Source organism: Anser brachyrhynchus (genome assembly GCF_964034855.1).
Source record: "Anser brachyrhynchus genome assembly, chromosome: 10".
Lineage (NCBI taxonomy): Eukaryota > Metazoa > Chordata > Aves > Anseriformes > Anatidae > Anser > Anser brachyrhynchus.
The window spans coordinates 13584250-13611405 of NC_137705.1; the positions used below are offsets into that span (position 1 = coordinate 13584250).

Consider the following 27156-nt stretch of genomic DNA (forward strand, 5'->3'; position numbering starts at 1 on the left):
TGATTCTCAATTCTATTCACTATTAGAGGGAATTTCAATTTACAATGTGTATTAAAGCTGAGTAAATTAGAGTGACAGAAAAGGACCATTTCACATTGTTATTAGTAAATTCTTCACAGACTCTTTTGCCAATTAAAGTATCTAGAGTTGCTTAAAATACTGACACATTACCAATAGAGAACTTGAACAGTAAATAAGAATGATAGAACACCAATAAAGAAAACAAAAGTAGGGCAAAATAACAGAACAAAGCCTTTACAGGGTAAGCAGGCAAGCTTTTCCTTATGTTAAATGACAGTATCTGAATCATCATATACCATGCTTAACTAGTACAGTAACTTTTTTTTTTTTTCTGGATATATTCTGCTTCTTTCTTGCAAAAATCCTTGAGCTAAGAGCTGTTAGATTTATTGGACTTGCATCACTAACTCAGTGAAAATGTTCCTTGCCACTCTCGGAAACAATGCAAGCAAAAATGACAGGATCACTGACTTTCTCTGAGTTACTAATATATTCTCAAAAGAATGAAGCCCATGATATGAAGCCTTAAGTTATACAGAAGCTGATTTTATATGGGCACCCTCAGACTTGCAGTCCGTATTCAAACTATTCACAAACCATTATTTGGACTATTTCTCTGAAAATCTGAAATGTACTAAAAATTTAATTTTTGAAGAACTTGTGCTAGCTTTCTCCTCTACTCCATCTCAAGTTTAGAGCTCTCCACAGAATACTATGAAGAAAGTTGTATTCATGAGTGGTTGTCGCTTTTCTTCAAGAACCGAAGTTTTAGTGTTGTTTTTTCTTTAAACTATTTTTTCATATCATGTCACAGATCTTAAATGTCTAACCTAAAGATGCAACTCAGAACATGTTTTTGTGGATTGCAATGCAGTAGGGTACAAGGAAAATGATGTATCTCAATTTCCTTTATGAATAACTTTTACATTTTCATATTCAGTTATGTTGCATTTTTAAGTAACACCAAAACACAAATTGTTGTACATGCACTTAAGACATGTATCTTAAACTGCTCTGTCTTTCCCTTACTTACACCTTTATACACCTGAGTTATCTAATACAGCAACTTGAAACGAGTAACAGATGACAACGTCTAACAGCCACAAACTTTTAAACAGGTCTGGCAAGGCTTTAGTGTCTGACTTCATGCTAGTAGTATTTATATTCTCGTGTTACTTTCAGGCTCTACCATCACCACTGAGACACACAAGTTGGCCTGAATAAGACAGGTATTCTAGGTGGAAATTAGTGTTAATTCTTTGATTAACAGAAAAAATAGGATGCGAACAAGGGAGATTTTGCTGAAATTTGATTGAAGTTCCTAATTCTTTAGGATTAGCAGCAATATTAACCTCTCTTTATAGTGTCATAATAGACTTTTTGCAAAGCTTGAGGAAATGGAATTGAAGGGGATAATTATTCAGACCAACTTAGAGATTTAATTCTTCATTCAGCATTTCTAATGCTGTAAAACCAGTGGCATTAATAACATTTCCTTCCTTTTCAATCCCTATCATGTTTATAGAACAGTTCCAAATTCTCTGCATATTATTTAATTTTTCATTTTCAAATGTAAGAACATAAAATTTATTTTTCCTTCAGAGGAAAAAATATGCATGCAAGGTTTTTGCTGTTTAATCAGGGATGGTATCTCGGCTTTTAGTTTCTTGGTGTCTCCACATTTCCCTCCCCCCACTTCTTTGAACGCCTTCACCATGTCACATAGCTGGTGAAAAGACGTAACACAAAGACAATGCAGTACACTTTGCTTTAACATATTCGTTTAGAAGCATTACCAAATAAAAGAAATACAGCCTTCTAAATGCTGTTACAAAGAGGAAAGAGCCCAAGAACACATACTGCTATGTAAAAGAGGCTTCCTTTTTCCCAAAATGCAGTCTCAAATCTCTCTCTGAATAAGATCAGCGCAAAACTGAAATATGAGCAGAGCTCAAGAGAGAGGTCTATAAACTGACTACAGAAAAATAAGTCTCTGGCGTACATACAGCTGACTTACACAGCAGAGAGTTCTACCATTCCTCTGGGAGACGTATAAACACCTTCCATGGTGAGTATTCACAGGTTACATTTTCAAGACTTCCTCTGAACTTAAGAGCATGACAATTTTCCTTTATTACATGAAAAATAAATTATCCTGATTGCAAGACCGTAGAGGCTGGGGGTGTGAGAACAACTAGAAGCATCATGAGACTCGTGACAGCATCTCCAAATTGGACAATACTGAAAATGCCTGTGGCAAGCAGGTTGCCAGTCATGCTCAACACCACTCCCTCCGCAAGAGGAAGAACCAAAGTGATGCTTTTGACAACTACTGAAGGTTGAAACCTTCCCATTCCCAACTAGCTCTTCCTTGCCTGTTAGTATGAGGTCCCTGCAATGAAGGACACCTCATACTTACATTGCAGTTGTGGTTTAATAACCAGAATCAGAATTGGTATCAAGTGTGCCCTGCTCACATCATCACCTTCCATTTTCTGTGCAGGCTTGAAGACTTGTGTCCACTGTTTACATGAAAAATCATGGTCATAATGGTATTTTATATCTCAAAACATAATTGCTGAATAATGTGGTCTTCCACAGGGAGGACTGATTATTCTGATCCACAGCAAATGCCTTTTCCTCCCCTCCTCTACTGACCAGGAAGTTCTGGTGCAGCAGAGCTTGGAGCATTGGTATATCTGGCTGAAAAAGGACAGCCTGCTGCTGCTGCCATCTCTGTTATAGTCAATCAAAATGCTTCCTGCTGGAACTACTGTCTTTCACTGCCAAAAGAAGCCATTTATCCTCTGATGTATTAGAAAATGGGAAGCTGTATGACCTCCATTTGAAAAAGATTTAAATCTGAAGGATTTGAGGGAGGCCCTGCACTCAGTACTAGCAGGTAGTATTTACCTGCCAGAGAAGTAGTAAGTGAAAACATTTTACTGTGAAAGAAGCTAAACCGTATTGAATAGATGTGGAAGCCTCTGTATTTTGTATTTTACGTAGGCTTTTTACTCTATATTCATTTTTTTTTAAATAGAGAATAGGCAATTTAAAGAAGAATATCATGGGGGACGGTGTCAAATGCTTTGCACAAGTCCAGGTAGATGATGTCAGTTGCTCTTCCCCTATCCACCAGTGCTGTAACCCCATTGTAGAAGGTCACCAGATCTGTCAGGCATGATCTGCCCTTAGTGAAGCCATGTTGGCTGTCACCAGTCACCTCCTTATTTCCAACGGGTCTCAGCAGAGTTTCCAGGAGGATCTGCTCCATGATCTTGCCAGGCACACAGGTGAGACTGACTGGCCTGTAGTTCCCCAGGTCTTCCTTTTTTCCCTTTTTAAAACAGGGATTATGTTTCCCCTCTTCCAGTCACTGGGAACTTCACCAGATTGCCACAGCTTCTTAAATGTGATGGAGAGAGGCTTAGCAACTACATCTGCCAGTTCCCTCAGGACTTGCAGATGTATCTCATCACGTCCCATAGACTTGTGCACCTTCAGGTTCTTTAGATGGTTGATTATTAACAAATAATTAACACATTCACACTAATCAACAACAGTCATATTGTCTAAATTACAACTTATACGATAAATAACTATCAAGAAATTCAAATCAGTTACATTATATAACAAATGCTGTCAGATAAATATTTTCCCCTTAACAGTACTTTACACTAGTGTGCCAAAGTTGAAAAATCCCCCAAACACTTCCATTGCATTTTACTTAAGCATCTGCTCTTTCCATGCTATTTACATATTTAAGAGGATACTTCACATCCAGGGGTGTTCAAGCATATAAGCTGACATATTAATACTTTTTCCAGCTTCCCTCACACAGTGAGGCACAGCACCCAAAAATAATATTCTATGCACACATGTGGAGTAGTCTGGAAGCAGTACTACTACTTTGGACCTGACAAACATGGCAGTAAGAGAAAAAAATTCCAAATAAATTAGCGGGCCTGTAGAACTGAGGCTATATACGTAAACTGAAATGTCGCTAATGAATCTTTGTCTCTTGTTAGGATGCTTATGCAACTCATGACATGCAAGTTCATTATGTTAGAGAAGATTGTGCCAAAATCCTTTTTTTTTTTTTTTTAAAAGTAAAAACGTTTTGTTAGGGATACCTCAAATGTTAAGAAAAAACAGCAAACCACACGCTATTATTCCAATAAAATACACAAGTTATTTGCAGAACAGTTTGATCAGTGGTCTTTGTAATTAATGATCCCGGGCAGGATGCCACCATTTGTCCTACAACATTTCTATGAATCCCTAAAGAAAATGACTGAATGTATCCCAACAGATTTCCAACTACATACTTCTCACACAAGTTAAAAAAAATGCAGACATTTCAATTTTGTTCAACTACAAAAACATTTCAGCTATGTTTTCCATAGACAGGTTCCACTTAGCTTCATTCCTCCAAAACAGACAATTTCAACTCAGAGGAGCAATCCCAGGTAAAAAAAGACGCATTAGTTTCTTGTGTCTTAGTCTGTGATAGCATCTGTCACATCTGTTTTTGATTTTAGTCACAAAAATCTGTTTCAGAGTCAGCAAACAACATGAAAATTCCCTTTTTATCAGATGTTTATTCTGCAATTAACTACTTAGAAATAAAATTAACATTAACTCCCGTATTTCCACATAAGCATTAAGTGCAGCTACATTCACATTTCACATGTAGCATTTATTCTTGTGCAGTTAAAAGCAGTGAAGACAATACAAAGCATCTTTTATAGGCTGAATAGACTAAACCCGCCAGATTTACCTGATACATTAAAAAAAATCAAGATGAACTAAATATTACAAATTTACATTTCTGTCATTGTAGGACAACTGAATCAATGCTACTGATAAAATCGCAACTGATTTACACACTTTAGAAAGATTAATCCTAATCTTTTCTTTAAGGAGAGATGAAAAAGAGCAAGATGAACTATCAGAAAGTCACCCTGAATTGTGAGAAAGTTCTAGTAGTGAACCATAACTGAAGAACTTCCAGAATTAGAAACCACAGTCCAGAAGATGAAAACAGTTTACAGGAAAAAAATAACCCCCCTTTACTTAGCACACACTAAAAGCAGAATTTGGCAATGACATTGATACTGATACCCTGAACCACACAGGTGGTGTTGGCTGTGCTTGGTGCAGGGCACCTTTGTGTTTTAGGGAAGATGCTTCAGTACAGCTAACAGCAAACAGAAATGTGCTGTATGATCAACTCTCATACTCTGGGACAAGATGGTCTGTATTTCAGAACACTCAGAAATATTGTTAAAAAAGTCTGAGCTGTTAAAGTAAAACCTATATAAACAATTTTTCATCCTTGACAGTAAATGCAGCAGCATACATGGCCTCAGGAAGAGTTGGTAATCAATCCATTGATTAAAATGCAAGACAATAAGCTCCTTCACCCTGCAAAAGAACGTATGAAACAGACGAGCTGTACACTCTGGCAGTGAGCTGATAGCCACCTCATAATAGAGCAGCAATAAAAACAAATTATTATTTAGTAGTAAAACAAGAAGTGGGGAAAAAAAAGCAGAATGCAGCAAGTACTATGTAAATTATAAACAGAACCTCTTCCCATATACTTGCTTTTACTAATTCTTTACAATATTCAAGCTTTTGGTAAATAAAAGATTAAAATAGTTAAAAGATGAGAGGCAGAGCTGCACAGAAAAAGGTAAGATAAAACAGGTAAAGCTCCCAAAGGTAAAGAATTCTAAACCTCTTCAAATTAAAAATATTTATACCAGGTATGTGACAGTAACTCCGCAAATATTTGTAATGGACTCGTGGTTGGCAGCTGCTAAAACTCCAGATTTTAATACAAAGATTCTAATATTGTCAGAACATAATACTGTCAGAACAAAAACATGTTTTTTTCACTTGGGAATCTAATTATTATAAAAAGCAAATACCAAAGCATTCCTGTTGGTGTTGAATATTTATACTTTTTCCCACCTATTTTAAATAGGGTGACCTTCTGATGTGTTTTCACCAGTACTGAAAATGAAACAGGATACTCCATAGACCAAAAGGAGTAAGAAAGGAAAGGGAAAAGGAAAGAAAAAAAATATTATGCAGCTTTATATATGTTAAAAATTCCAGTGAATAAGTAAGCATTATATCAGCATTATTTCTTGACTGAAACACAGCATACCTGGTAAAGCAGTATCCTCAAGTATGCTACTGACCCTTGACTGCTGATTCAGTATGGACTCAAAAGCCAAAGAACTAGCTGTTGATTCACCCTCATAGCCCTGTTCACCATCCAAGTGGCTTTCTGGCAATCACCCACTCAAAGATATCCAAACTACCTGCTGTTTTCTACAGTGTTTGAAACATGAGTAAGCCAAGAAACATATTGAATGTCAGTCTTTTCCACAAATTACATATAAATAAGCAGTCATCCTTAACAAGCAGATAAGAGTCAAAAACTACAAAGAAGGCCTTTAAAGGCATACAAGAATCAACACAGCACCATCTCCCTTCTCTTCACTACAGAAAGACTCCTAAAAAACTACCAGACTTTTGCATACAATTCTGTTGCCTAAAAAAAATCATAAACATCAGTGCAGTATACCCACTTCTTAATATTTCTTTTCATATTTTAGTAATGCTGTTTTTCATCACAGCTGGTCCTGACTAAACAGATTTAAAGATTCATCTATTTCAAGACTATAAAGGATTATTGTGATTATCTAGTCTGACTTCCTGCAGGGCACATGCCATAGAAACTCACTCACAGATTGCTGCAACATACTTCCTGTGTGATAATGCAGCTACAGATCATTTAAAATGCAATTCAGTCTTGTTTTAAAGATACCAGTAATAAAGAAGTAACTGCTTTCCATGACTAACTTAGCCTCATTGGTAATTATCCTAATTATTAAGAGGTGGCTTTTTTTTCTACTCTCAATTTGCATGGCTTCAGTTTGTAAATACTGAACTTTGTGCCTTTTTTTTTGACAGAACTAACAGATTGTGGCATATATTTGACAGATTGCCTCTATTAACAATGATCTGGGTCATTGATCACTGATCGAAGGGAAGTGGTTCAGTCACCATCCCTGGAGGTCTTTAAAAGACGTTTAGATGTAGCGCTTAGTGATATGGTTTAGTAGAGGACTTGCTAGTGTTAGGTCAGAGGTTGGACTCGGTGATTTTGGAGGTCTCTTCCAACCTAGATGATTCTGTGATCTACCCGAAACCCTCCTTCCACATACCTATTTGTCAGTCATAAATAGGCTAACTCCTCACTCGACTTCTGCAGTTCAAGGAAATAAATCTACAAAGTAATTTCTTCACACTACTCGATACAGGTCAGGCTTCTGCTGGAATATTATTCTCAGCTCTATTTTCTCCCCCACCCCACCCCACCCCTTCTCTCTTTGTCTCTTAAACACTGAGAAAGTGTGGATAAATGGGTGATTCTTTAAAGCAATGAGAACATCCAGAATATAGTAGATACACTGGGTTTGATGTTTGGCTGCCTAGTCTAGAAAAAACAAGATTTAGGAAAACAATTTAAGTCAAAAACTTGCATGGAACAGGAATGGAGTCATTTCTTCTTGTCCAAAACAGAGTGAGAAATAACAAGCATCAAGTCAGGAAGACTAAGCACAAGCTTCAGAATAAGTCTTTAACAGTATGGGCCAAAAAATACTGGGCTTTGAGAGGTTGCACAATATCCTTAAAAAAAAAAAAAAAAACAGGCAAGACAAGCACATGTTGGAAAAGCCACAGTTAGAAATTAACATGTCACAAAGGGGTTAGATGGACCAGGCAACCTTAAGGCCCTCTCTACGTACCCTCCCTCTACTTCTGAGGCTCCCCTTCCTGTCAGCCCTTTCCTTGCAGCAAGTAATGCATCTGTTCTGAAAAGGACACAGCAGAACCAGTGGCTGTTACTCAATCACATTATTTATTCCATACAAAGAGATTTTCAATTATTCTCCTCTTTTGCCCCCCAAGATGGCTCCCTGACTATAAGGGCAAGACTTATTACCCTCTTAGCTATCAAAATCAAGAAAAAGGCTGACATTCAATGGGTTAGTCATAATAATGTTTCATCATATTAAGTGTCATTGCACCTCAGGACACAAACACCATCTGTAGGTCCTTTCTATATTTGGATGTGTTAGAATAAATGCTGTTTAAATGAGCCAAGTATCTGACTGAAACTATACAATTTCTGAACTAATCATTATTTAAATTTCCACTTTTGCATCATCAGCAAATTTATGAAACTGCACCTTTTTTTCCTCATTTCTATTATGAGCCTATTGAATAACACTGAGACAAGAACTCCAAGTCCTATTACAAGCAGCACCTCTGAATAACCCTATTTTCATCTACTTTGTTATCAAATCAACCATTTAAAAACCATTTAGTAAGTGCTATATTTAATTCTGTACTGTTAATTTCTTTAATCGTAGTGCCAAGGGAGGATTAGCTAATGCCTGCAGAAGCCTACATTTACTGTTAACTCTGTCAGTGCAACCTGTAATTGCACTTAAGGATGTACATGGTATAGGGTTCTGATAAATCAGTGACGATTTCTGAAGAGAAGGCTAACACTAGAAAACAGGGAACCTTGGCTATAAAGTTTTAAGATTTGCAGTCACAGAAAGATAGTTGTCCTGGGACAGCCAGGACATATCTGGAGAACACCTGCTATAAAGGATGTTGGTGAGATATGGACTGTACAAATGGACTGTAAGGTGAGTGGGATGTTGACTGGACTGCCAGGCTCAAAGGGTGGATGAACATCAGCAGCACATCAGCCAACTTGTGACTGGTTCCTAACAGCATCCCTTGGTGTATTAACATCTTTATTAACGATCTGCATACTGGAATAGAGCACACCCTCAGTCACTTAGTAGATGACACTACACTTGGTGGCAGAGGGATGACAGGGCTGCTATTCAGAGGAGCTTCCTGGCCAGGCTTCCTTGTCAGGCTGGAAAAACAGAACGGAAATAACCTCACAGAGGTCTCCCAAGGCAAATACAAAGTTCTCATCACGTGGATGCAATGAGGACAGAGAACAACTGTACAGAAGACAGCCTGGTGAAGAAGCTGAACAGAAGCCAGTAGTGCTGCCCTTGCTGCAGAGACCAACCACATTATTATACATACTGGGCTGTGTTAGCAAGAGGGTAACTAGCAGGTCAGGGGAGGCAATTTTTCCCAGTTATTCAGTATTTGAGGCACCTGGAGTATTTATTTGTAACCGCCTAATTGGAAGATTGAGAAAAAAGGGATCCAGATTCTTCTCGGAGATGCACCATAATAGGAATAAAGGCATCACACATTGGAACTTCCTACTAGATAAAAGGAAAACATTTTTAACTTGTAGGTGTGATTCGTGGAAGAACTCTACAACTCAAAGCGAATGAGTTATAAAGTAGGTATGTGGTTTATTTTGGCACCGGGCACATGCAGGATAGCTCCCAAAGGCACGCGCACCTTAACGTGGCAACTTGCTTTGGTTATATGCAGTAAAAAGTTACATATGCTTGAAGTTTCCCAATACACCTACAGGTACGCATAACCTATCCCCACTTTGTATTAAAATTAGCTCCAAGAAGTCATTTCCATAAACTCCTCCCATCTGCACCTGCGCAGTGCCATCTGGTGGTGGTCGTCTGGGGGTCATGGGGATGAAGTCTGATAACTCCTCTTCATCACCACTAGTTGACCCCCTGCCTTTGTACAGACTCAGCTGCTCCTTGGCCCTTGTCCAAACCACAGGGTCTGTCTCAGCTGGTTTTTGAGACAGGTTCCCCATTTTTGTCAGGAAACATCTTCTGTGAGGGGCCCCAAGACTCCTTGTTTCGGTTAATTTGCACAGTAGTAAGCAAAGACACTCAGCAATATCTATTTTAATGCAATTAAACAAGCCCCCCTTCTTTCATTCCTAGCTTTAATAATTACAATTTTTTTATTTAGAAATCATTAATACGATTAAGCAAGCCCCCATTCTTCTATCCCTGGCTTCAAGTGGTCAACATGTAGAACAGGCTGCTGTCCGGAGAGGTTGAGGCATCTCCACAAACACTCAGAAGTCCAAGGGATAAGTCCCTCAGCAACCTGCTCCAATAGGACCTGTTTTGAGGAGGAAGGTGTACTTGTAACCCCCAGAAGTTTCCTCCGATCTGCATGATTCTATGATTCTGTGCTTGTACAACTTAAGAAACACAGAAGTAAAACTGTGAGCCATGAGACAATCCTTTGCCTTGTTCTGTCCAATTTTTCAGACCAAACAGTCATAAGTAATAAGCACAACAATAACCAAGTTCCACAACAGAAGCGATAACCTATAACATCTCTTATTGGACTGCTACCAATACTATAAAAACTCCTTTTACTAGTAACCACTGATCTGTTACACTAAAGTGTACCATTGAGTACAGCCAGCTTAATCCTTCAGAAATACACGTCGCTAAGAAAATCAAGTAGTCTCAACTGACAGTAGACCTGATTGTCTGATCCTGTTGCCTTCTTTCCATGCACTGTGACTGGCGCTTGTACAGCCATGCAGGCAGCCACATCAAGAATCTAATCTGCCAGAAAAACGGCAACAGGATTCAAGATGGTTAGCATTCAGCCAGATAATTCCCCAATTCCCACTGCACAGCCACACAGACGCTAGTGTGCACAAGGGCAATAAGCTTAGTACATTATGAAGCCTGGTTTCTCATAGTTTATTTCTGTCTCAATCACCTTCTGCTTCACAATATGGCTGAAATAACACTGCAGTCCCTCCTATGGCAGAAGCAATAAAATTGCATTTCTTCCTTATACACAGCCACTCCTTTTCAAGAAAATAGTATTTCTGTTTGACTGAGTTAAAACTGGTAAAGAAATTCAACGTACTGGGGCAAAGAGGTAGAAGAAAGATGGCAAAGGGACTGTCTGGAGCATCCAAAGGGCCAGACACACCCATCAGAAGGCCCTGGCCAGCCCACCTCGGGGGCCTCTAAAGGAAGATGACTCATAAGTATAGCTTTCTCTTTTCCTCTAATAAAATGGGAAAACTGTCAGAAATAGTTCTTCAATGCACAATAATGGTCTCAAAGAAAAAAAGCAACTGTATCAAACATAGCATCATCTTGTAAGAATACACTGAGATAGTACCATTATTTGCATCAAAAAGTCGCACACAGTATGTGTTTCAGTTTATTGTCTGTATGTACAACAGTTCTAGGTTGTGTTGTCATTGTATGTGGTTGTGTGTGTGCATGCCTGTGCAATGCTTGTGAGCTACCCAGTTATGCATTTTCTGGGTTTGCCTTATACAGAACCTGGAGAATAGAGCAGAAACAAAGAACCAAGGTATTAAAAATTATATCTTAAAGAGGGTATGGCTTTTCTAGAATAAATAAAGCCAACAATTAGAAAATACTCACTTTAGATTGCTTCATGCAGTGGATTTTAATTTTTGAAGAAAATGTGCCCCACTTCTGTCCTTCCTCTTTCTGCAATCATTTTAATACTAGTATTCTCTACTTTAACACTGCAATGTTACTGGTTTCAACAGAAATATCAAATCACAATTATGTTATTTCTAGACTACTATGCGGGTAATAGAATAACTCTTAAATGCTGTCTAGAATACTTGCATTTCTAACACTTCTTCTAATGTAGATTTATGTGATGACAGCCAACAGTACTACAGTGAGAGCTGACATGCCTGCAATTATTGTCAGATCTGAGACAGCAAACTCATTGCAGCTACTTCAGAGTATGACACCAAAACTCAACAAAAAGCCTAACTGGTTTATTAAAATCTTCTTTCTGATTCCAAACTTGTCAGCAACACTGCTAGTTCCCCTAAAACAAACTGCCATTCTGTTTATACTCTGTAATACTAGCTCAGACAAAAGTTGACAGAAAACCTCTCTGGCTTGTATCTTAGCACTGGATTGGTTGCAATGTTCTCCTCTTTTGAGAGGCAAAGCAATATCCCCATTTCGCTATCTTTAAGGTCCTCTTAAAGTAATAAAAATAATAAATGCTAAAATGCTCTGTATGTCACTTTCTGCCAGATGAGTGAATCTTCCTGAGATTTTTTTTTTAATTGCAAGAAAAATGAATTTATTCTGTTATTCTACTTGTTCCCTTCTATAACAGCTAGACTTAGAATTAAAAAAAAAAAAGTAGTTAGGAAAGTAAAAAGTACACAAAAAAATCAGGTAATAGGAGAAAACATATTAAAGTTTCATCAAAATAAAGACTAGTAAATGCATCAGTGAAACTGGCTGGGAAAGTAACTGATAGAGAACCAGGGAAAGGGAGATAAAGAGTTGATGAGAAGCTCAGATGGAGAGCCTGAGAAAGGATGTGGCAAATGACAAATGATGGAAGAAATGGGGTTGCTTAGCTCCCTGTACATAAGTTCAAATAAAAGTTTCCCAATCCTTAGTGATTTCTTAGAGATTTTTTTATTATTATTATCTGAAATCAATGTTTATCATGAGTTCTGAGGGTTGGTATTCAGAGTCCAGTGCTGTACTATGTGGCAAATCAGTTCTGAATTGGCACAAGTCTTTTTGAGCAGGGCGGAGTTTCATGTCTTCAAAAGCATTGTATGCCTAAGTAATAAATACCTTCCTAATTAGAAGGTTAGTCTTCTTTTTCCACATATTTTGGAAATATTAAAAGATATACTATGTCTACATAAGATCCAGCACACAGACCAACAAGGTCCAAGATCGAAAGTTTGTAAACCTCTGCTAGTGCTATTTCCTAGTTTCCCAGAAAATAAGTTAACTTTCTTTTAGTATATGAGCAAGTACTATACCACATTTTAGAAATTAATTAAGCCATGTTTAAGTAGAAGGATTTTAAGCACATCCTTTTAATAAGAAATCCACAAGTCCATTTGACAGTATTAGTAAAACCACTTAAAATCACTACATACTCACTAGGCAATATTTTTGTCGGCAGAGAACCTGCAGAGTTTATCTCACTGTGAAAGCTAACTAGCCCTGTGCACTTCAAATTCAATTTGAGCTATTCAGGTCAAGACAAATTCTGAGAACAAAAGCGTTACTACCTTATTCCTTAAAAATGATAACTCAGTATTTCTTCAGTATGCACTCCGGCTAAGACTACAAGGTCATATATAAAACAAAAAGACCTTATTAATTATTATCCCAAGTTCTGATGATATATTATGAAAAATGAAGGAGCAGAAACAGATGGATTTCTACAACAAAGTCATGGCCTTCAACCCATTACTGGCCTACCTTCACTCAAAAACATATCAAATGCTAACAGTAAGAGAAGGTATGGAAAAGTAATAGCACAAGGAGCACTACTAGGATTTTATCTGTTGAATTAGAAAACACATGCAATATGTGCACCTGCATACAATAAACTGAGCTTAAATTATCCCATAGAAGAAACCTGCAAGCATTACTCTTAAATCAAAGACTTGCAGTAATATAGTAATTATACACCTGTATCTCTGATTACCAAAAATGTAGCCATTCTATTAAAAGGTATTAACCCTCAGATTAAACGAAATAGAAGCTTGAACTCCCCCTTATCATTGCCAACTGCAGTGCTGGACGGTGCAGCAAAGCACAGTGCGGGAGCAGGTAACTGGGGACCAGGAGACAACCTGCCTGCTTCAGCAGCAGTGCCAGCTCACATCAGCTTGAAAAGTCTAAAGAGATATTAAAAAGCAGTCCCCACTTCCTCCTGAAAGGACGCGGTCTCAGCTTCATTTCTGAATGTCTGCTCTTGCACAGACTACAGAGCAAACATTCACAAATTCCCCCTCCCCTCTAAGGACATACCTAAAGAATAACCATGTGAACTGAAATCTGCCCCATCAACTGTGATTTAATCTAGATTAAACAGCTGTGGAACGGCAAAGTATATAAAAGACACCGTTACCTCCCCTGCTACCTAAATGTACAATGACAGTAACGAACTCGGGACTCAGCATCTTCCTAACATATGAAGTGCTTCCAGCTCAGGGACACTGCAGAATTCACACATAGCTCAGCAAAGCAGAGCAGAAAGAGAATTAATATAGTTATATTAGGCCTAGAAAACCTCATGGGAAGTCACACGTGCATGCAGTTTTCAATGCTGAGGGTAGGACTCGGTGCAAAAGAATGGACTTCAGATACCACTTCGAAAAAAATATATTTCTTTGGAGCCAAAGCTATTACCTCTCCCTCCCACCCAGAACAGGGGTTCCTAAATTTACTGTGTCACTGCACTGCTTGCAGTACGGCACAGAAGCCGCCCTCAGCCACACGGGTGCAGGAGGAAGCGCTTGGCCAAGCCCCTCAGCACTTGCCGTGCCCTTTGGACCTGTCAGCAGCAGCAACACGTGTTGGTGCCAAAGGAAGACTTGAGACCACATCGACTGGAAGCCACCGATACAAAAAGGCACGCTTATATCACTGGGTATTAAGAAAATTATATAATCCTACACTTGATTTATGTTTCCATTATTTCAGCAACAGTTTTCTTGATTTATGTTTCTATTATTTCAGCAACATTTTTTCTGTAGCATGTACTGTATCTCATCTAAACACATCGGCTCTGAAGGTATTAGTAACAGTGAATACTGACACTAAAAAGGAATGGGTATTTGTTTCCTAAATTATAGAGGTGCCCTAAATTCATTTTTAGAATTAACTTCTCATATCATCTGATGGGTTTTTGTTCCAGGGGTAAATAGTCATAGAATCTTTGTTCTCACTGTAAAAATAGTGATAGCAACTAAAAACTGAAATCAAACTTGGCAGTGTTTTCCTAATATTTAATTAATAATTATGACAAAAATCAAAGCTGTTATCTATAACCAAATCAGCTAGGGCAAGGCTCTCCTCCTAAATTCAAAAAGAAAGAAAAAGTATATGAAGATAAACACCAGAAATTTGAGAAGCTACTTTACAGTTTGCATATAGAAACTTCTCCTACTTTCTCTATATCCTTTTTATTTAAGCAACCTTTGTGTGTAAAACAGAGTATCATAACTTCTATTAAACAATGAAACTTAAGGAAAGAGGCAGAAGAGTTTCTGAAAGAACTCATTTCTCCAATGGCCATGAATCACTGTTAGCTCAAAACAAAGACATAACCAATTTAAAGAAGCATGTAAGTGTAAATTTGGTTTCTGAAGGTAGAATTTGTATTTCTTCCCTTTTTTTTTTCATTCCATCATTCACAAAAATAGATGTTATGAGAAAATCACGCACTAAAGAAAATGAGGAGAAACATTAACTGAAATTAGTCCACACTCCTGCACGTATGTTTTACAACAATTTTTTAATTGCATGACCACATGCAGAACCCCTTTTTATTTTTACCAATTAAAGATCAGCCATTCAGACTTTCTTTATCCCCTGTGACTCAACATATGGTTCCTAGTGTTTAGCTTACTACAAACTATTCAAACTTTACCATAAAGGCAGACATTCCCCATTCTGAAGGGTTCTACATAACATTCAGCATCCAAGGGCTTCAAACCTACAACAGTTTTGTCAAAATACACGAGACTAGAGATATCATCTTGGTTTTGCAGAGAGATTTCAGTACAAAAAGTATCCACTAATTTTGTGTGACTAGCTTGGGATATCTTCTATAATATGTTAACGAAAGAAGGGAGGGAGCACTGCATTTTCTTCATTTTAAGAGCATTGCTCCCCCTTTTTGGAAGTCTGTCACACTCCTTATTCACTGGAGAACAGCTGGAACAAACGAGGGAAGAAGGGGGGTTGCAGCCTCATTACCACACACCATATGGCAACTGACCACAAAGCTAGAGGTCTCACCATACACCTTAAAGAAAAAGCACATTAAACTGAGAACTGTGGCATTCCCCTGGTTCTTGAATGCTTGCCTTTGAAAGCCTACTTACACTTTGAAAACAGGTTTTGTTTTTTTTCCCAGTTATCTCTACAGCATATCCACAATCATGTGGCTAGAAGTTAAAGAGAGAAGGAAAATGTCCTTAATAATTATATTAAATATTTTAATTTCACCGTAATACCTTACACAAAAACTAGTATCTAGCCATTTGCCAAGCTTACCATGGAGTTTTTAAATAAAGATGCCTTTTTTTCCCCTTTTGTCTATGAGGACACAATAATCAGCAATCACTTCCTGCCCAGCCAAATGCAACAGGGCAGAGAGTAATCAAACCTGGCAAGCCAAGCGCTAGCTGTTCACTGCTGCGGCGACACTGTTCTGTCTGCAGCCACAAGGCTTTCAGTATGGCTGTGCATGTGCTAATTCTCATAATCCTGGTTTAATGGGTGGAAGGTGTGGAAAACTTTGTTACCCACTCCCCTTAGAAAACATATGTATGTTTTTATTATAAAAATATGAAAATAACTATTATTAATTACAACTAATACATATTAGTTACCTTCTCCTAAGTCTTAAGGATAGAAACAACAGAAAGTAACAAATCAGGCTAAGAGTGAAATATGCTTCTTGATACCACATGGACAGTGCCATACAGGCTGCCAAAAGGACAGATGTTCTTTGCTTTTCTATTAAAAAAAATATGTCTTCTGTAAGATGAAATCCAACAAACTGTCTTTTTAGTTCCAATAAATACCCACTAGGGATGCTCAGTCTTTTTTTCTTCTAAGCTGTAAGCACGCAGGCAAGCTCGCTCGCTCAAAATAGCCAGATTGCTAGTTTGCCCTACCTATGTTTCCCCCCCCCTTCTCACATTTTCCATTCTTTAAAAAGAAAACAAAAACAAAACTGCCACAGTTCTTCAAAATGTCTTTGGAAGCCCCACTGTTTCAAATGCAATTTCTGACGTAACACCATATTGGGAACAATCTAGATGAGCCTCTCCATTTGTTGATGAGGAAACCCTCAAATTCCTGTTTGGAATTTTGGACTGAACCCTTCTTTCCCTGGTCTTAGCTAGATCAAGCATTCAGTTCATTTTCTGTACAAAAGAAATGGCTTGAAAGCATCTGCAAGTCAGCCACTGCTTTCCCATCAGTAATTTTTCTTCTGTTCAGAGCTGATGTTAAACCAGCATTCAATAAACTCAAAGTCCCTCTTTTAATATGTCCATTGCACTTTGTGTGGATACTGTAACACTGTTTGCAACGTATGGCAGACTGCACATTGTTCTAAAAGGAAAGGCTCTGTTAACTACAAGCTAACTAGTATTTCAAAAATTGAAAACGAATCTCAAAACAAAGAAAACTTGCTGTGAATTTCAGTATTAGGAAGGTATCTACTTATTCTCTTCTATTTACCAAAATAAAAGAGCATATTACAATCTCCCATATCAATGACCAAATAAAATTTCCTTTACAAAGCAAGAGATTTTAACGCCCAGCATACAACATGTCAGAGTAAGACCTGTCAAGGACACCAGAAGATGACATATTTGTCTTTATTTTTAAAATCTATTAAAATCTATTTATCTCCATGATAACTCACAACATGTATTTCTCCCATACAGAACACACTAAGTATTCATCTGACTGTAAAACGGTCAGCTTTTTGTTATTACCATCACTTTAAATAATTTAATACTTAATTTAATTAAAATAATTAATTTAAATACATAAGAAGTGGCTTGTTGATCCCACTCACCTTACATGATATCATGAATCTCTATGTGGAAGAATAAGAAAGGTGACATGTACTGCATATACTGATATTATATTGTTCTTTAAATTAAAAACTATCCATATACTCCTTGGTCTTCAATGGCAAATTACTTTCAATCCAATTATTGTATTTCTTCAAATTTTTATGATCTAAGACTTGCTTACAAACTCATTTTATTCTCCTCAAAATTATGCCTGCTCTAATTCCTCACAGCTCCTAGACTTCCACAAGTCACTACAAAGGGCTGACTGCATTAAATTTCTTAAAAATATGGAATCCAAAGAGAGCAATTATAGGAATCCTTTATAATCTTAAAACATGAAGCCCTTAAATTGAACTTCAAGTTCATGCTAAAAAGGGGAGATGTACTGAAGCTGACTGCATTTTATGGCAGTGACCTAATATATATCAAGTGTAGATTCCTCATGAGGACTGTTCCACTGAAGTAGTGTAGAATTCATGACATTCACTGAAGACCTCCAAAAACCCATGCATAATACATTTAAGTAAATGCAGTTGTCAATTGAACAATACATAAGAAGGACTCCACCTGACTTCCCAAAGACAGCATATCTAAGCTGCATAAAAGCCTATGGTTCAGGGTACAAAAACTTCTAACTGCTTACCATAATGAGTAGAAACAGTGACAGAAAACACACTGACACTTCTTTATCTCTGGCTTCCACTTCCATGACCAAATATAACAAATGATAAAAATATCCACCTTACATATACAGCACTGAAGTGTTCATCATGCTCCAAATCATTCTGCGCATACCCTTCACAATCCAATCAAGAAAAATGTTCAAGTATTTTCCCAGTAATCAAATGACAAATCAGCTAAAAGCCTTTGATTAGGTTGCTAAGCAATCAGATGTTTTCTCAGTGCACTGTTCCCTTTGAGAAATCAAAGAAGTAGACGCTACGAAAAGTGGAAATAATTATTCTTTGTTTCCTTTGTGTTTGGTGCAGCACTGAAGACTATCAACTGTGACTGACTCAAACTCATATCCGAGATCCTGGCCACTCCATGAAGACCCACCCTTCACTGTAACCAGGGAAAGATTAAAAAAAATTCCAAAAATACTGCTGAATATCAGAACCTATGATGACTGAGTCTATTAGCATCAAGCTGGGCCAGGCAAGCTCTTAAGGCTTTCTACATGTCTCTTTCACTGTGCTTGAACAGTCACACTACAGGATTTTCCTATCTGCAGGTAACCTCGAAAATGACTCAAAAAGAAAAGGCAACCACATACATACGTGCAAGACTGTCTCTGTACATACATCTCGAAGTACAAATACTTGACCTTTCCTAGAGTTTGCTTGCACAGAACTACATGTATGAAATATGCTTAACATTATCTTTCCATCCTGGACATTCAGAGGAGACCTTCTAAAGTAGAATTCAGACACCACGTGTCTCTTCTAGATAATACCACACATTTTTTGGTCTACAATGTTTAGGAAATGGCATCAGCACTGATTTATCAGTTTATGATTTTATCAGTTTTGAAGTAAATGCCATATCACTATGCAAAAATGTCTCAAAATATTTCAATATAAAATCAAACTGCACTAGTGATTCAGTAAAGGACATTTGTTTTCAAAGATGAGCTTTGAACTAACGCTCCTACACAGTTGCCAGGGCCATCTTAAAACACCTAGATCAGGTTCAATTGCACCAAGTCCTTTTACCCAGACTCTTTTACCAGATAGGAACCTCAGAAGACTTAAAAATAGTCAACACAAATCGTGTTTCAGACTCGGCAAAAAAAACACAAACACAACAAAACCTCCCTCTATTCCCAATAGCAGTAGATCTTATTCCTAAAACTAAACCAGAAGTCATTTCACACTCTTCCCCCTGCTCCTCTTCTGCTTAAAAGTAGGGAATTACATTTATTGATCCAACCAAATTCTAAATTGGGCAGTTACATTTGGTCTCTCTACAGTCATCTGCAATTTCAACAGAAATAGTCCCCACATCACATCTTAAACTCTGAGGATTTTTTTTTTTTTACTGTTAAAATAGCTACTATGCTCCACCTGTGAGTTTCAGTGATCTCTTTAGCTGACTTAACAACTCACAGGAGTCTTGTTTGACCTAATTAACTAAAGCTGACAGAGAACTTGCACATCCTTTATTTAGAAGTGGTACAAAAATAACAAATCTTATCAACACCTACAGGAAAAGAGAAAGTTATTCACCTTATTGCTATTATTCTTCTGTTTCTATGGAAGTCATACACCGAGCTAGGCAACTACACAACAGCTACACACACGCATTTCACCATAACAAATGCAGTTTTGCATTTTTATACACATCTGTGCTTGCAGAAGTCTCTCCTAAAGGTTCGTTCTTGCTTTTCTGCCCTGTGTTTGACTCTTTGGAGTAGTCACAAGAACAAGCTCATCTGCCCACATTGGTACCAACACTAATTATATTTTTCTTTCCTCTCCCACTCCATATTAAGTGCAGTATCAGGGAAGAGAATCTCTGACATCTTTTCTTTGTAAGCCTTTGTAATACTAAGAAAGGACAAGTAGAACCTTCTTTTAAATTTCTTAGGCTTGCCACAAAATGAAATAGGTATCTTGTCCAAATTCATCTTAAAGAGCACTTGAATGTTCATTTGAATGCCAGGCGAAAGAATAATACAAGATAAAAATACAAGATCATACACTTCGTATGTGTACACACACATGTACACACAGGCACATGCTCACATGTATGTACACACCTCATCAGCTATGGTTATCAGAAACTCTACCCATATTGTGAGCAACTTAGTATACAGTGCTTACACAGTACAAGTTTTAAACCTCAGTTCCTGTGAACTACCTCCCAAAAAAATTCACACAATGGCAGTAAAAGTAGGAAAATCCAAAGTAAGTAGGTTAAATAGAATAGTGACCTTTTTGACAGAAAGTAGCTACTAAAGCTGTTTGTGCTCATCGTAGAAACCTGCACACAGGCAGCTCAGAACAAAGAGAATTGCTTTATTTTGCCATACCACGACACTATATTTATCTGCACACAGACTACGTATTCAAACAAAAAAATGTACTTTTTTTAAATCCCTGAAATATAAAAGCCTTTACTCCTTCAGAAATATTAAATGTTCAAGATTTTTGGAATGGGCACACAATTTTTAACTAGGTTATCATTACTGCTACAAAAACTCAATATAAGTAACAACAACCTTGAATAAATTCTCATGTTTTTGACACCAGGATTGTTTGTATCCCTATCCACTTCCACCTAGAGAGATACCTCCTACGTTTTCAGAAATCCTTATTGCTTTCTTAGTATTTCAAGTGATATGTTCTGAGTAGCTGGATGCTGATACTATAACTTGACATACAGTAAAGCAGAGAACATCATGTAACATCTTACTTCAAATTAATTTTAAGCACAACCTTTCCTTTCAGAACTCATTGCCCATAAATGCCTTTTTCTCCACAGTCGCAGCTTCTAGTTCTATTTACTTTCATGATGATTGAAAAATTTGTAAGAATCTCACAACACTGTGTAGTACGGTGAACTTAGGCTCCTCTTCCCAGTATACAGACATACAAACTAAAAATACTTCCATGGCTCTCATAAAGCTATTCGAGCTTCCCCACTCAGTTTCTTCCTGGTGACAGCATGAACTTTGGTCACAGAGAGCTGAGGGGGACTTCCAACACTTTACTTGACCCGATTTTCTACAACAGTGTCTCAAACCTGAGTTTGCTTTGCCCTTGCATTCCCTAGTATTCTCCTCCTCTCTCCAATTTCTTCCAGTTGAGTTTTGTCCTAAAACACCACACCCCTGTTCAGGAAGTATTTTAATTGCTCCAGGCTTCCTAGATAGCATATTCCAGTACCCAATGTTTAATTGAGAGGCACATAGAAACCTTACAATGCATCCCAACTATATCACTAGAAGCAGATCCCTGGAATTTTTAATTGAAACAAACTTGGTCTTTGAAACCAAAATCCAATGAAGAAGTTCGTCAAAAAGCATGAGATGAACACGTCAGTCTATTCAGAGATATTAAGAGATGTTGTACGTTTTGTATGGCAGTTGTCTATTATGTATTGCACTGTAAAAGTGCCTATTGTTACCATTTATAAGCACTGACCTCCTGAAAATATCTGCAGTAACAACTAACATTTTAACTTTAACTATAGTGTGGTACTTTTCTACAAAGCTGACTAGGCTCAGTAGCATGATGAATAATTTTAATTAGATTTCTTAGATGATTCATTTTACAGATTGGGATTAATAAAAATTTTTGCTGGTGCTGACCCAACAGCAAGCATTTCTGTTTAGTCTCTTAACACATTTTAAGATGTGACCTTCCAGTATAGCTTCTAGCCTGAACACCAATTACAAAATCCTGATCCCAGCTCTGCCACATCCATTTGTGCACCCATCTACACTTCCTCCGGCTGAAGACTGATGTCTTGTGACTGGGACGAACTTCTGTTACCCACCTAACAATAGCATAGATTGTTCCTTCATGTCAAAATAGCTATAGTTCCGCATCAGTAGTGTTGAACATAAGAAATCATTCTTTAAATTGTGAAGGTGGTCAAACACTGACAGCATTGCCCAGAGAAGTTGTCAAGTCTCCGTTCGAGGTGCCCAAAACATGACTAGACCCAATCCTGAGCAACTGGCTCTACCTGACTCTACTTCAACAGGCAGTTGGGACTGGATGATCTCAAGATGCCTTCCAACCTAAATGATTCTGTAATTGTTTCTGTATTATAATTTTATTTTTATTTTTGTATGATTTCAGAAAAAAAAGCTTTTTTCCACTCCGAAGCTTTGCCAACTGGTTTTTAAACAGATGCCTACTTCCAAAGTCACACAAAAACAGTAAATTCTTTCCCCTGTTATTTAAGAATACAATAATGTTGTGAGCAATGTTATAAGTATAATGAGCTAGAATAGAAAGCAGTCCCAGAAATAAAATCATTAACTGAAAGTTTATAGCTACAGCTTTCTTTCTCCCTCCCCTCAAGAATTAGTTTTAGTGATCAAAAAGAAATAGATTAGTAGAAAGGAAGTTCAACCCATTTGTAAGTAAAACAATTCCCTTTTCTCAAATTCAATACTACTGTCAGTATACTACTGTTGCCTTCTTCATAAGACACCAGGGAGAGAAAAGAATCTATCTTACACAAAGAAAACAGAAAAGATCACTTTATTCACATACACCAGAGAGTTAAGTATTTGGAATGGAAAAAACAAGTAGTACTAGGTTAAGAGAAATATTAAAAGATTGTATATACCATGTGCCATCATAGAAGAGGTTAGAAGAAGTGGGAGTAACAAAAAGAAAGCTAATTTCATAATAGACTCGATTGCTTTTTGAAGGGAGTAAGGAACATGGCTTGCTGTGTTACAGATACACTAGACTCATTTAATTGATCTTTTCTGGTTGCATTTCCTAGATAGCTAAATACTGGCATTTCAGGTTTAGATAAGGAAGCTAAACTCTACATAGATGTATTTCTGTAAGGTAAGTGAAAAAAGGAAACTCATGCCTGTATCACCTACAGTTCTTGACCCTAATCCTACAGTTATGGCTTAAAATTACTAAGAAAAAATATAAATAAATAGAACAGGAAAAAAATACTTTCAAACATGCAATTTTCTTATTTGCTGTTCCATAGGACTTGGCCATAAAAAAAAAGTATAATATGAATAAAAATGAAAGCAAAGAAAATGTCACCACATTATGTGGTAGCAACTGAAAATTATATAAAATAGATGAGGATAATATTTGAATGTTCATTTTTAACAGAGGAAGGAACAATACTGTGGAAAGTCTTTTGTCTGACCTCTTCTTTCAAACCCCAGATGCTAAAACAAATGCAGACTGCACTGAGTAATTCTTTGAAGGGACTCAAACCTTTAATTTTGTGTTACTAAACACACATCCTATTTCTTACTTAATTAAGAACACGTTAAAACCTATATTTTAAACTATGAAGCTTTCAGATCTGAAGGCAAGATTTCAAAAACTGCTGAAGTTTCCAGCACAGCCCATTTGAAGTTCATATCACCAGTGATTCCACAATTAGGCACTCCCCCCCCTACACCAGACAAAATGAATTTAACAACTCTTATTTTATGATTTTTTCCTATTGGACTGGAATGCATGCAATGCGTCTCTTCTGCTTGAAAAACAGCGTACAATGAGAAGGGTACTGTTCTTACCACATACAGCTGTTTCCAGAGCACAGCCCATTCCTGTAGTGTTGCTGTGACTTCAGTCACAACAGAATCTTCAAGTGGAACAACTGTTTCATATTGCCTAGACAAGAGGGAAAATATTAGTAAAGGTAGCAGTCATTTGCAAAATGCTGAAACTTGATCTTTTTTTGATCTCTGAACATAAAGGAAAATATTTTAAGAGGAACATTTTGTCCGTTGTAACACTGAAGCAACTCCCGTATCATATTAACTCTTCCTCCACTATATTCAACAAGGATGTGCTTATTTGAAGAATTTTCTAGTTACGTGTTCAATATTTAAATTATTCCAATTAAGGTCAATGAAAACACTTTTTGTGATTACAGCATGTTACGTTATTTTGCCTGTAAATGGGGTCCTTCAGTTTGTGTTCCTTCCATCTATGCCAGTCCAATCCATTTTTCACCTCCAATATGTTGTCCAATATAATCAATTACCTGAAAGATCTTCCATCTTTGAACCCTTCCTATCCAGAAGACTTTTCAATATTGGATAGGAAACCTGAGTAGGCTATTCTCTAATCAAAAGAATAGAACTTGTCCTTTTGTGTGTGGTCAAGGTCTTCCTTTCCAATTAAAGAAGTATAGTGTGCTGTCTTCTATCATTACACTAAGATGCAAGAATGTGGTAACTAATGTATGCATTGTAACACATTATACTATCTGAGTCATGAGTGCCCTGACTTGCCATTTATTTTGAATGGCATTACAGAAAAATGTGAAACACTGTAAAAATAAGGTCTATTTCAAGCTTCTGATCTTTCAGCAATTTTTAAAAGAGGGAGCATTAAAAATAAAAAATATTTCTGAAGCACATCTTGTTGGAAGAATTTTCCATAGCTCCTAGCATATTGCCACTGAAAAACACTGGCTCACAAGGTGTTTTGGGACAGGTTGTGTCAAGTAAGAGTCTCTGCAGCACATCCAGCAACACAGGTGAAAGACACACAGCCCTTCCTCTTTAGCAGTACAGCCATGCACATAGCTATTTTGAAATTCGTCAGAAGGGAAGCTACAAACTCCCCACTCCATAAACAATTTAGACTATTTCTTCTACCCCCTGTGCAGAGCTAAATGAATGCTAACACGTAAACATGAGAACAATGAGATGTACTTAATTCTGAAAGGTTGTGGGTTGTTTGGTGGTATGTATTTTTTTTGGAGAACATCATTAAAAATAGTATGATAGCATTATAGTACTTCTCTTTTGAAAATTTTACTACTAATCATTGTGCCTCATTAGCTAAGGCCAAATGCAATGTGGAGGGAGGAGGATGAAGCAGACAGCTGGATCAAGTTGTGCCTAAGGAGGTTTAAATTGGATACAAGAAAGAATTTGTTCACAGAGAGTGCAATCAAGCATTGGTACAGGCTGCTTAGGGCAGTGGCAGAGCCCCCATCCCTGGAGGTATTTAAGAAATGTGTGGACATGGCATAAGGTATGTAGTTTAGCAATGGGACTCAGTATATCAGGCTGACAGTTGGACTTGGTGATCTTGAAGGTCTTTTCCAACTTAGAGTCACAAAGTAATTTAGGTTAAGGTACTCTTGGAGTAGAAAAGTTATCAAGAAAAAGCTTCAATTTTTCGTTTCCAAGCTACCAAAAAGACAAATTCACATCAACAACATAAGTAAATCTCATGTTAAGATCTAAAATATACATACATTAGAAACATCACTATCTTAAAAACCTGGCATGGCCATATTAGGTATACATTGAACTCATTAAAGCTAGGACTGGAAAGCACCAATTCATACGTACCAGGATAGTAAGACAAATCACAACTTTTTCTATTATTATGCCAATGACCTTACCATTCCCACTGAAACACTGACTGTGCCCTATTATACTACTACACTTTTTTTCCTTCTTCAAATTTGGCCACAATGAAAGACTAGTAAATCTGAATTCATGTTTTAATACATCTCCACAGAATATGCTTGTGATCTCAAGTATGATACTACGAACACGAAGAGCTCACTACTTATTTAGCTCATATTCAAAGATCATTTCAATGGTCAAACAAAGGTTCTGCATTTAGTATACACCACCAAAAGTTTGATTGATACTAACATTAAAAAGATGCCACAACCACTTCTAGCTGAAAATTCAGTTCTTTTCAGATCTTTGAAAATGCTATTAAAGGGAATGGATTCAAAATAGCTCAGCATTCCTTTAGGAAACCATACAAAACTAAAGGACAAAAACATACTTCGGCTAATATGGGAAAAAAAATTAAAACCAAAGGACAAAGTTCTTCTAAAGATTATTTTTGCAAATGGATTTACAAACTCTTGGCATCGTTGAAAAATAAACCTTTTTGGAAGATTAGCCTTCAATAGTATGGCTGGATTTAAAATGAATGCCTACCAGGACTATACTTAACCATTTCAATAAAATGCTTTGCATTCCCATAACTATAACTTCCTCCATATTACACCTACATATTAATGACACTGCATTGCATTTTTGACCCAAATACAAGAACAGTATATACCATGCTTTATTATTTGGCAAGTGTTTATACTGGCACTTTGAATATATTCTTAAATACAGATGCAGAATTTCTTTTACCAAAACATGACAGTGACCATGAGCTCTGATTTGGAACTGTATTATGTTCTGTTGTATCAATTGGTATACTAATCTTAGATAGGTACTTCAAAAAAATTACATTAATTATCCTAGTAAGTATCCAAATATCCTGAAGAGGTTGCCCTTTAAAAATTCTGAACTAACATTAAGTACTAATAACCATAAATTGCAGGAAAGTATTCTTCCCCCTAAGGAGAGTACATGTTAGGAATAGTCATTCTACACAAAAGATAGATTTGATTACACCCCAAAGTGAAGAAGCATCAATACTACAGCTGCCTTTACAAACTTCACTCAGTCATTTGAGACTAATCACACAATTTAAGATTATTAGAAGTCAAATATTTTTCTACAGGCACTTCATTAAATGACATTTAATGCTTTTTATATCCCACATTTCATCGGCCACCTTGGATCACTAATGAAATACTGCGCTTCTAAATCTCCCCACAGTTGTCCTAATCTAGGAAATGCAGGTAAAAGCATCCATAACCATGCAGGATATTGATTTGAGGAGCCTCAGTTAATCTCAGGAAACTTTGCAGGTTATAGAGCCTACATACAGTAAAGTCTGATGTTATGTTGCCATCAGCATTGCCATTCACATTAACTAAATTAAACCTAATAAGCCTTCCTGTTA

The 27156-nt window shown here is 37.1% G+C and overlaps 1 protein-coding gene across 20 annotated transcripts in view; it reads right to left on the minus strand.

Moving 5' to 3' along the window:
* The window catches only part of DOCK3 (dedicator of cytokinesis 3), a 223989-nt gene that overhangs the window by 157002 nt on the left and 39831 nt on the right, over positions 1-27156 (minus strand). For all 20 annotated transcript variants that reach the window (XM_080606288.1, XM_080606289.1, XM_080606295.1 and 17 more), the window contains one exon: positions 23886-23982. In XM_080606288.1, the coding sequence (XP_080462414.1) occupies positions 23886-23982 (97 nt within the window). The remainder of the gene's footprint in view (positions 1-23885; positions 23983-27156) is intronic.